At 33.2% G+C, this 12,663-nt stretch overlaps 1 protein-coding gene across 4 annotated transcripts in view; it reads left to right on the forward strand.

Moving 5' to 3' along the window:
* Window positions 1-12,663, forward strand: part of DPP10 (dipeptidyl peptidase like 10) — a 1,292,066-nt gene that overhangs the window by 1,135,151 nt on the left and 144,252 nt on the right. For 3 of the 4 annotated variants that reach the window (XM_030843834.2, XM_030843833.2, XM_030843832.2), the window contains exons 6-7: window positions 2,119-2,171; window positions 2,272-2,353. The exons of the other annotated variant lie outside the window; for it this stretch is intronic. In XM_030843834.2, coding sequence (XP_030699694.2) covers window positions 2,119-2,171; window positions 2,272-2,353 — 135 coding nt within the window. The remainder of the gene's footprint in view (window positions 1-2,118; window positions 2,172-2,271; window positions 2,354-12,663) is intronic. 4 annotated transcript variants of the gene reach the window in all.

Below are 12,663 nucleotides of genomic sequence, written 5' to 3' on the forward strand. Positions count from 1 at the left end.
TTAACTTCTTTATTGTGATCTTCCATCTCAGCATACCAGCTGAGAGGAACAAATGCTGTATTAGGCTAAGAACTACAAAGCAGAAAGTGGATTTATATATCCCTCTCTCTAAATCCCATCATTGGGAGACCATCTAAGTTCTTTGGATTCATACATCGAGAAGAGCCAGCAACCTCTATAATTCTATATTATATAAATATGATAGAGACCAACATTCAATGGTTATATCCATCCAGTTTTGTCTCAGTGGTTATTTTGGCTTGCTTTGACTAAAACAGTAGTGCACAGGAACTCTCAAGATGGATGTGAGCCTAGAATTCAGGTACAGTGTGTTAGGTGATTAACAGATGGGATTAATAGTTTCTTTTTACCCATAACATCATTGACACATTTGTCTGCTTTGAAGACCAAGTGCTCACTTGGCAGTTTGCTTTGGCAGCAGAACTTTCTGAGTTGAAAAAAAATGTTTATAAAGGTGGTCACATTTCTCACCTCTTTGTCAGCTATAGTAGTAAATTCAAGATTTAAAATTTGTAGTCAAATATGGAATTTTATAGAACACAATATGAAAGCCAAAATAGACACCAGGAAAAGTTATTTTCACTTCCATGACTCCATAGTGAAGGCAATCTCAGATTTAATAGTTATTCCAAAAGAAATGGAGGAATAAAGCTTCATTGTAAAACACAATATTATAACAAATGGGGGAAGGATTGTAATTTCAATGCAAAGAGAGAACACTAGTATTGCTTTACAGAATATGTGGCCAGTCATGTTTAATTGAAGCTATTGCAGTGAGAAGTAACAATTTGACTTCTAGGGAGTTTCAATTGACAGTATTATATTTGTGCAACATACATCCACTACAGGAATAAAAGAAACTTTTATACTTGTATGCTGAAAAATGGAAGTATCAACATAAGTTCTGTAAATCTTGCAAATAATAACAATATAGCTAGATGGAAAAATTTGTCTTCACTAGATCCACATAGCTTAGAGAAAAAGAATTTCATTGAAATGTCACATACTTATCATCTCTTTCCCTAACCCGTCTTTTGCAATTTTCCTCATTCCTCTGTATTCTACTATTCCACCATCTTTAATTAGTAAGAACCAAAATATAGGGATATCTTTGCATCATCCACTATGTTCCTTAATGTCACCCCATCATGGATGCTGTGATCCTTGGGAAGATGCCCTTTAAAAAGAAACAAGTCTCTTTATAAGATGGCACTAAAGTCTCTTGAAGATACGTACTTCCAACCAACTATTTAACATATAATTTCTATGAAGTGATTGGGGTGTTACCCCATTTTGTCTCCACAAACACTTTAAGCTGCAAGAGTTTTTCCCCATCAGAATCATTACTCAACAAATATTGATTGCATGTTGCATGCAAACATGACACCATATAAGGTAATGTGGAGGATGCAAAGGTAATATGCACCTGGACCTGACAACATTTTAGTGGGAAAAAGAAACAAGTACTTAAAATATTTATCTAAGTTACGTTACAGGGTGAGAATTGTCCTAAGAGTTGAAAGTAAACTGTGAGACGGATTTCTATTGAAGGCTATGCAGAGGCTATAATGGAAGGAGGGGAAATTTTCACCTGAGTGAGGGTAGGATGTCCTAAAAAAAAAGAAAAAAAAGAGAGAGAGAGAGATGCTCAGGTTACTCAGGATATACAGAAGGAATTTGTTTAAGGTAATTGAAGTATAGACTAGGTGAAAAGAAGTAGTGGATGTTAAGGGTGGGAAAACGTGTAGGACCCAAAATACCAAAACCCTTGAATATCATTGAAGTGGTTTGAACTTTATTTTATAGGCAGTGAGGAATCACTGAATATTTTAAACAAGTTAGCAAAATATTCAGAATCATACTAAATATAGAGTGTGGATTGAATAAGGAATGAGATTGATGGTAGAAAGAAGGATTAGGAGGTTATTACAGTAAGGCTCAGAAAGGGTAATAAACTCCAGAACTAGAATATTTCACATTTTGAATTCTCTCTAAAACCAATTTTAGATTTCCTGGATTTTATCAAAAACATACATACCCATTAAGATGGAGCCTTTATTCCAAACTAGGGTCTATAATGCTTCTTTTTTTTTTCAGATTTTTCATTATTCGTATACTGCTTCATATGTGATTTACAATATACACACTAGGTAAGTTCTTTGATTTTCTGGTTTCCATGAGCAACTGTCCAACTAAATTGTTGATGTAGGTGTTAATTTGTTCATGTAAAAATATTTACCTTTTTTCAAGGGAAGTTTGGGAGTTAAATCCTCCAGAAGTAGAGGACTCCATCTTGCAGTACGCGGCCTGGGGCGTCCAAGGGCAGCAGCTGGTAAGCACAGGCATTGGTATGCACTGAATACTGTCAGCCAGGGCCCTATGGAAAATGCTTACAGAAGCCACTCGTAAAAATTGTCCTATTATACTGGATGATTTTAATTTACCTTAATATCTTTTATCTAGTATTTTAATTTAAGAATATATCAAATAGTACCAGTATAATGTTATCAACTAATTAAAAAGAAAAAAGTTTATAATGTGTGATTAAACTGCTAGTTAATAATAAAACCCAGAAGAGATCCAAGAATACTAAGGCCTAGTTCTGTAAAATTTCTGTTACATAATGTTTTATTTATTCTTAGAGCACTGTTCATGGCAAAAATTTAGAATGGAAGTCTACACTTGACAATGTTCTCTTAAGACTTTTTTCTCATATATTTTGGAATTATCACAAACTCAAAAAGAGAGTGATTGATGTATAAAAGCAGTTTGAGCTTCACAATATTCTTGTGTCTCATGGGTGCCTGGATATAGACTTTAAGGGAAAATTGCTCAGGAAGTGGTATTGCTTGCTTGTATGGCTTGAGCATGCTCAAAAGTACTACACATGGCCAAACTGATTTCTAAATTGTTTGTGTGTTTCTATGCTTACTAGCAACAATGTGAGAATCCCCTTTGTTCCATATCCTCACGAACACCTAGTTTTTCCAGACTATTATTTGTTAATAATGACATTATTGCTTCTTCCATTCCAATTTTTCTGCTTTCTAATTTATTAAATTCTTCTTGCACTAGCTACCCTATGAATGTGCCTAGTTATGGTGAGGTAGTTTCCTTTTTTGTGGGAAGATTTTTAAAAATGTATTCTATTATGATTGTAACAGTAAGGTTTAGATTTATTTTTGAATAAGTTTTGGTAATTTATGCATTTCTAAAAGTCCATTTCACCTAAATTTTCAAATTTTTAGCATAATATTTTTATAACTTCTTAGTGTTCTTTTAATCTTAGCATGTGTTGCTATATTTTTTCTTGTTTCCTAATATTATTTATAAGTATTTTTTTTTCATGATCAACTTTGGTTGATATTTATAAATTTCACATTTGTCTTCTCAAAAAGCCAAATTTTAAATTTATTTGATCCTTTCTAGTATAATGTTAGTGTCCTCTTTTTCTGTTCCAATAAAACATGGAAGACTATAGAATTTTCTTTAAATGGTGCTTAATCTTCATCTAACAATTTGATAGTAATACTTTTAATAGTATTTAGTTAGAATATTTTAAAAAATTTATTGCATATTCTTATTTCAGGTGTGTTATTTTGATGTTTGTTTTTAAATTTACAAAAATATGAAATTGGTTTTGAAGCTAATTTGTAAAGTTCAAAAAACAGATCTTTGTAATAGTCACTTAGAAAATGATGACCTAATGGCTTAATGTAAACTTTTATAAATGTTTTCCCTGCGATAGGTACAGTGTTTTATATGTGCCTGTTGGGTCTATCTTAATACATAATTATGTTTTACATAATACATAAAGTTAAATAAGTTAAAGTACATAAGACTTTAACTCCTTAGTAGTGATGGTGGATATATGGTCTTTTTCTTTAGTGTTCTGTAGGTTTTACATTATATAATTTGAACTATGCTTTTAAGAATGAGGGGGGTTAAATGTATTTTAAATACGTCTTTTAGTAAATTGAAATTCTTCATATTCTTATCAATATGTTCATCTTATTTGCCTTTAATAATTCTGATCAACCAACCCTAACCCTAACCTTTAACAGAAGTTAGAATCCTCTAGTTTTGTTTGTTTGCTTGTATTTACTCAGAATTGCTGCTTCAGTAACAGCTGAGTGGGTTGAGGTATGTTTTTTAATTTCCCATGACCATCATTTCATTACGATAATTTAGGAAATATAAATATTTTCCTTAAAAAAGTGCATATTATTAGTTTTATTCCATTTTATAAATCTAAGAAATACTTTCTTAAGCTAATTGGCGAAACAGATATTTCACATCACAGTAAGGCTGTGGAATAATGTACTATAGCTAAACAATGCATCTTTTCATTAAAAAACTTCTGGACCCTGAAATATTCTGGACGTGAATATACCTGAGATAGAGTCTCGGCCAGTGGTTGGTTATGTGACTTTGGCCAAATCATTTTTCCTCTCGGCACCTCATTTTCATCAGTAGTAAAATGAAAGCATTTGACTGTGCTTTTTGACCTCCCTCATATTACATTCTATATAATTCTAAATATTATAGTCTATATTTAACTGGGATTATTTAAACCTTAAAGGTTTACCAATAACATTGAGAGAAACATATACAAAGTTGCCAGACATTAGACCTGAAGCTTCTTGAACATCTTTATGGTTACATTTTATAAAGAAATCCTGTATAACACAGTGTATTCACTGCCTTATCCACACTAAATGGTTGAATAATTGATTAAATTATTATGAAGAAAACAAGCCAATAATTTAAAATGAAAAAATGTTGCAATGGTTCAAATACCATAGATTATAGACAGTATATTTGCATTTATCCTGTGTCTATTTTAGACATTTAAAACAATGTGTTTAATATACCTATGTAGGGCTGTCTCTAGATCCATTCCATTATGATATTCCTGAAGAGTGGCAGCAGAAGCTGCCTAAGGTCTGCTAGATATGAAGATGCAGGTCTGATTCAGAGAAGTCAAGGATCAGTGTATTGATGGACAGTAGTGAGTGGGCACCAGGAAGTGGGCAGGCACTGTAGTCCTACTGCTTCACTCTGCTGCTGTCAACAAGAGAGCTGGTCCATTAGGCCAGAGGGAAATTCTAAACACACAAAATGTTAGAACACAGAAACCCAAAATAACTTCATGTTCCTGTCACTGGAGAGTCCTTAGGAAAAATGTATAAAACTTTGATTAGTTTTAAATGATTCTTTTTCTCCAAGCCTGAGAGCAACCTACACCTGTGCCAAAATAAGTTTTATACCCTAAAGGAAGTAGTATTAGTTGTATGCATTTTCTTTAATGATTCCTATTTGTTATTGATTCCTTATTCTTTAATATATTTGAGAAAATCATAAGAATACTAAAAATTTACAAAAATCATAGATCCTCTCATGGGGGTCATTTTGCAGGTGATTGAATCCTCATCCATTACTTACTAGCTGTTGATTTTGAGACAATTACTTAATCTCTACATGCCTTAGTTTTCTTATCTTTAAAATGGTGACAATAACAGTGCTTCACTAATAATGCTATTCTGGTATTTAATGTATAAATACAAAGCATTTTGAAAAGTATCTAACATGTAGTATTTTAGAGGTGTTAATTTTTACTGTTTTAAAAAGATTAAAAACAATGTGTCACTTGAATTTTAACTTCTTCAGGAATTTTGGTGTTACTAGTTTTTTTGAGAAATAAGCCTAAGTTCTTTGTCATGGCATTTTCCAGTCATTTGGGAAAATTTTGGGATAAGTTCTATTCTTGTTGAGGTTATTTTTTGTGCAAGTAGACATAAATTCAATATAATTAAAGGGTGTATCTCTGCAAATGGCTAACGGTCCATTTCATGTGAATATGACAGGCTTTGTCACTATTTGAAGCCATCAGCAAAAGTCAGCGATATGATTATACCAGAGATGAGCCACTGCAATACTTTAGTTTTGCATTAAATTAATCAGAGTCCTGTAGTGTTTATAAACTAAGAACAATTGATTTTTTCATCCTTAATTCTCACTCCCTAATTTTATTTGCTGTAAAATAAATCCTTGGCTATAGAGAAGAAAGGTAAGAGATTGGGCATAATTTATAGATAAAGAGGGTCTGAGTTAGAATTCAAAGGATGGAGAATTTTTTAGTAACACTAGGTGTAGGGGAAAACAGTTTGGTTGTGGCCAACTTTGTGGGGAAAAAACCTGACACAATACAGCATGTATTATTTAGAGAAGGCAGTGAGTAGACCACTTCAGCTGTAGCAAATGTTTTATAAAAAGAAATGGTGGATACTGAAGCAGGAAGAATTATGTTAGTCATTTCAGTTGAAAAGAATTCTGGTTTAAGAGGGCGTAGCCTTTTTCTTTCCAAAATAACTTCATCTTATAAAAGTTAAAATCACTCATTGTAGAACATTTGAAAAGTCATATAATTATATGAATTCATGTAAATTCATATATAAAAGTTAAATACACCTTATCTATAATTTTACTGTAAGAATTGAAAGCTTCTAAAAGTCAGATGAAGTCTGAGCATAAGAAGGAAAAAAACATTTCACTGGTTAAAATACACTCTCTAGAATCAGAAAAAACTCAATTCAAGCTCAGATTCTGTTTTTTGTTTTGTAACTTATGGAAGGTTGAAAGCTTTAAGCTTAAACTTGCTCATTTTAAAAATGAAAGAAAATCATAACTACTCCCAGTTTTGCTTGAGGTTTAAATGAGATAGGTAATGTGCACAAGTTAAGATTTTCCAGTAAGCAGTATTAATAGTGTATATAGCTATATATGTATATGTGTATTCAGAGAGAGAGAGAGATTGAGAACCTGCCTCAAACAATTATGGGCGCAGTCTGGCTGGCTGGAAACTCTGATAAGATTGAATATCACAGTCTTGAGCTGCAGTCCTGAGGCCTTCAACTCATTGGATAAAGACCAACCACATGATTCCTTACTTAAAATGAACTGATTGTAAATGTTAATCATATCTGCAAACTGCTTTCACAGCCAGACTAGTATTTGACCAAACAGTCAGGCACCATAACTCAGCCAGATTTACACATAAAATTAGCCATCACAGCATAGTAAGCACTCAATAAATGACAGCTATTAATTGGATTCCCACTTGTCCTTTCATGTAATAACATAATTAATTCAGAATTTCATCATCTTTCCCCTAAAAATTTTTGCAGCTTATTTTCTAACGTCCCTTCTTCAATTGCTAGCCGTTGTAATTCACACCTGCAGAGATATGGTTAGCAATGCAGATCCTTAGCAACTCCCACAAGGTTATGAAATGTCACTGAGATGACACACAATGTCATTGATGTGACACACAAGATGTGACTAAGTTGTCACATCATCTGACTCCTGACAGTTCATCACAGAACAAAGCACAGATGTTTTTCTACCTGGACCAAACTCTGTAATTTCCAGAGGGTGACACAGGGCTGCTTTGTGCTCCGAGTGATTCCCCTTTCTATACCCGTTGTTTTCTTTTCGTCAGAACTCTTTGTCAAATACTTTCCCTCCTCTTCTCTGGTAATTTTTCCAGCATTTCTACATCTAAGTGAATTGCTTACTTCTCAAGATTCTAATATTGTTCTATTTTATTTCAAATTTTTACAGTATTTTATATTATTTATTTACATTGCTGTCTTCCACCACTAAACTGTAGTCTTTTCCAGAGCAGACAGAAGAAAGAATATGCTAAATGTCCCTCTCTTCTCTCTCTCTTTCTCTCTCTCCTTTTATCTCTCTCTCTCCCTGCCTCTGTCTTCCCCTCATCTTCCTCCCCCTTCCTTCTTCATAAAATTCATCTTAGCACAAGGCAAAATGTAGATTTAATAAGAAATTAATGAAAGGCTAACAGTTGTTTCCATGGATAATGGGATGCCAAAGAAGGTTTTGAAGATGGCATAATATGAAAAGAAATCATTCCTGAAAAGACAGGTCTGGCAGGAAAGTTTAAAATAGAGTGTAGGTAACTGAGTCCAAAGGCAGAGAGCTAGGTTTAGAGGCCATTAGTATAACCTAGAACTGATTTGATAGATAACAATATATTTAAGAGATGAACACATCAAGTTTTAAACTGAGATCTAAAATTTGCAGTCCAACAATAAAAATTGTCTTATAAATACTTACTCAAGTAAATTAAATTATGCATATATGTATGTTTTTACATATTTTTGCAAATAATCTCATTTTAGACTCTTAATTTATTTAAACCACTTTATTGAGTACAAATAAAAGATTGAGGGCTTCCCTGGTGGCGCAGTGGTTGAGTCCGCCTGCCGATGCAGGGGACACGGGTTCATGACCCGGTCTGGGAAGATCCCACATACCGCGGAGCGGCTGGGCCCGTGAGCCACGGCCGCTGAGCCTGCGCGTCGGGAGTCTGTGCTCCGCAACGGGAGAGGCCACAACAGTGAGAGGCCCGCGTACCGCAAAAGAAACACAAAAAACAAAAGATTGACACATACAAAAGGCTGTACTTTGCATTGAATACATACAAAAGACTATAAAACTTGAGATGAAAATAAGTATACACCCATGAAACCATCAGCACCTTCAATGGCATAAACACATCCATCACCTCCAAAAGATGTTTATTGCCCTCTTTAATTTTTTGTGTGATAAGAACACTTAACATAAGGTAGACTCCTTCTTTAATATTGCTAGTACTTTTTCAGTCTATTCAGGATAAAATAAAATCACCATACCCATTCTTCCGATGGCATAAAGCTTTAAAAATATCCAGTGTGTTACTTAATTTATCACAATTTAGGTGTTTAGAGAAATCACTTTTCTACATTCATTATCTATATTTTTGAAGAACGTAATGTTTAGGTAATTCTCCAAATACAATTTATCAAACTTTCCTATCACCTACATTTTTACTTACTAGAGATTTACCTTAAAATTGTATTAAAATCTTAAGTGATTAGCAATGGTTCATTGTCTCTAGGAGAGTTTCATTTTCTTTGGTGTAACTGCTTAAGTTTTCATTAAGATTTAATGAAAATTTAACTAATTAGTTAATTTCATTAATTAATGTAAACATTTTGAACAATGTTATTGACTTTTCCAGGGTGACTTTAACCCTTCTTCATTTAAAGGCAGATGTTTAAGGTAGCATTTTTCAAACATGTTGCTGAAATCTCATGTCCCCTACTAAAAATCAATATGATTTTGCTTCATATGCCATTGTGTTTTTCTCCAGTATAAAAGTAATCATTTTAATTGTCATTAAGATGTATTCAAGAAATACATGATAAGCATTTGCAAATACAAGATATACATGTGCATACTCATACACACACTACACACACACATAGTCATATGCACACACATTCACTCCCTGCTGCTGGTGTCATGTACATTTGGATCGAAAGTCTGGGGTTTAGAGTCCTAGCATACCAACATACCAGAGGTGACATAGAAGTAAATAAAGAAAAGCAGCCATTGAGAGTCAAGGTCTATTTCAAGTCAGTTCTTCACTGTGGTGTGTGTGGTGTGGTGCTCATTCCTAGGTAGTACATTGGTGCAGGAAAAGTGCCAGAAAATTTATACCATAACATCCTCTAGTGTTTGTCATGATGACCTTTTCTCTTATAAATGAATTTGCACCTTTTCTTCAAACTCCACTTATTTTCATTAGTGGTGATAAATGAAAAACAAGGTTACTTTTTCATTTTACCCAGGACAAAATCTAATGATTATATATTTTTAGTTCCAGGAAATAATAAAAGCAATCCTTCTTATTATATTCTAGTATTAGACACACCTAAGGTCTAATGGGTCTCACTTCAAGTTTGGAATCAGGAAAATCAATATCAAGAAGCTAATATGTTTTCTATAATCAATATTTTGACTGGGGATAACTGATGAACCATAATAGGATAACTATGTTTGGATTGAACAAAAATACCTTTAAACTATCTCAACCATTTTGACTGATACATTTGCATTGTATTCAGGTGTATATTTACATTAGTATATCATGTAGGCAAATGTGACAGGAAATACATTCTCATATAAGTAAAATATGGTAACAGTATAAGTGTACATGTGTAAAGAAAAAATATGCAATTACAGTGTACAATTTAAAAGAAAATTAATTTGCCTTGCTGTGCAATATAAATCTTAGTGTCTTGTAATTATTTTAACAGCATATTTATGACTTTTCTACAAAATTCAGATTTCCAAAAGAAATGGAAAATGAAATTACTATCCTTTATAAGCACACATTTCAGATTATTTCCCTCCAATTAATTGTTGCTTATTTCAATGTAAGGAGAAAACTGAGCAACTTGCATACTGTTAGCTATACTCGTATTGCTTTTAAAGGCTTTGCACAGGCCTTATCAGAAGTCACTTGATAAGTATGTGTTGACTTGACTTTGATGATTGCCTTGGACTGTAAACAAACTCTCTGAAGGCAGGAGCTCAAATTCTGTAATTCTGATAGCATGTATAACTGTATATTGAACTATGGAGTTAGCAGGCATGGGTTTTCCATGGAAAATAATAAAAGAGAAGCTGCTTAGAGAAGATGTTATAACCTGTGCCAGCATATGCAAATGGAAGATACTTAGATGCTGACAGATGCGAGGCCAGCCCTGACCTAGATTTAGATCTAGAGAGTGATTAGAAATATTGCCAAGCTTTTATCTAGTAATAATAATAATATTAATAATTAAAAAGCAAGAAAAGAAAATCAATTCACTGTATGCTATTTGAGAATGTCTTTTTCCTGTGCTATGTTTGTAGTGTTTTATTCAACATTAAGAAAAATCAAATGGAAACCAATACTGTCATATAAAGTACCAGTTTTAATGATGGAATGTCAGAAATGTACTTCTCTCTTCTGGGGGGAGGTGGTAGTCTTTATCCTGATTTAAAGTGCTTCATTTGGTTTAATCCAGCATGAAATATAAAATTTCATAGAACTTCTAACTAGGTCTTATGAACTTGTTACTTATTACGGGTATAAAAGGCACAATGTCTATTCCAGGAATTCACAGAAAATAGACTTAAAGGTGAGAATACTCACCTTTGGGAACACCTACAACATGGACCTCATCTTGCAGGGGGAATCCTCTCTGAGGTGATGGAGCGGTTTCCTAGAGGAAGTAACCAGCAAGTTGAGTTTTGGAGTTATATACTGGTGCAAGATTTGGACCTTTATTTAAAGGCGTCCCTCTGACTATAAGGAAGCTCTCAATATGAAAAGAAATAGAGTAGACTTGTATGCAATCACATGCTTTAATTCTTTTATTTATACTTTTAGTAACAGAAAACCATAACTTACTATTATTTCCAAATGTGAAAAGATAATAAAGCAAACTAGAAATATAAAATGTGTTAGCAGACTTGTACTAGAAAGAATAACCATAAAAACTCACTGTAATAAAACTCCCTATATTTTCCTTAACTTATATTTAAGCAATTTTGAGTTATTTAGTGATAATGAGGTAAATGCAACAGCCATATCTTTTCCCCTATTTGTTTGTTTTCCAACATAAATAGCAATTTCTGCAGCACTTCTTGTCTCATGCTGCTCCTAACATTGAATTAAATAATATATTGTGGAGTAAGAGCCAGAGAGATTCTAAGATTGCACATTTTTAAACTATAAATCTGGATCATACATAATCCGATGTACTGAATACTTTGGACAGTTCCTGCTAAGCAAACCATTTGAATGGAGTAACAACATAGATGATGATCAGTGAAGGTTTCTAAATATTAGACTCTTTCTGTTTCATTGCAGCTAAGCTTTTGCATATCTATTATTCTTACTTTTAACCATACAGGGTTATCCTACAGTGCTGTCAAGTCATAGTCCTTCAACGGTCTAAATAAAAACTTTAAAAATAAGATTATAGTAGTGTTTTATTGTAAGATTTGACCCATGCTACACAACCCCTGAGGTATAAAGATTCCAATTAGGAAAAGTTCAGTATTCTAGTGATTTACTGTTCTTTAGTAAACGGCATGAAGAGAACTCTCTGAGAGAAACTGTGCTCTGCATTAATTTCAAGATTCCTCATGTCAGAAATAACTCCAGGCATCCTTTACATGGTGTGGTAGAGGAGCTCTCCCCTTGCTTTCCTTCTTAAGAACAACAAAGAAACTGAACATGTGAAAAGAAACTCCATATTTTATGATACTTTGAATCGACCACAGCCTAAACTATAGTCTCTGAGAAACATGAAGTGATAATTCTCCAGAGCCAGGAAAAGTTTGAAAGCAGATATATACTTTAGTAGATTTCAGAAACTCAGAGAAATAGACAAATTGAAAATTTTAGCTGGTAATTTCAACACTTGTCTTCCGGTTAAAGATAGAACAACTATACAGAAAATCAGTGAGGATATAAAAGATTTGATCGACACAGTCAATCAACATGACATAATTGACATTTACAGAACACTATACCCAAAAATTACAGAATACAGGGCATTTTTAAGTGCTCACACTGGGTCATAAAACAAACCTCAATAAGTATAGAAGAATGGGAATAAAACAGAATATGTTCTTGGACCACAAAGGTATTAAATTAGAAATCAAAAATAAACATAAACTATACACACACATTCTTATTGGGCTACGAATATATCCAATAAGAAATATAGTACTATA

The sequence above is a fragment of the Globicephala melas genome, chromosome 7 (genome assembly GCF_963455315.2).
Source record: "Globicephala melas chromosome 7, mGloMel1.2, whole genome shotgun sequence".
Lineage (NCBI taxonomy): Eukaryota > Metazoa > Chordata > Mammalia > Artiodactyla > Delphinidae > Globicephala > Globicephala melas.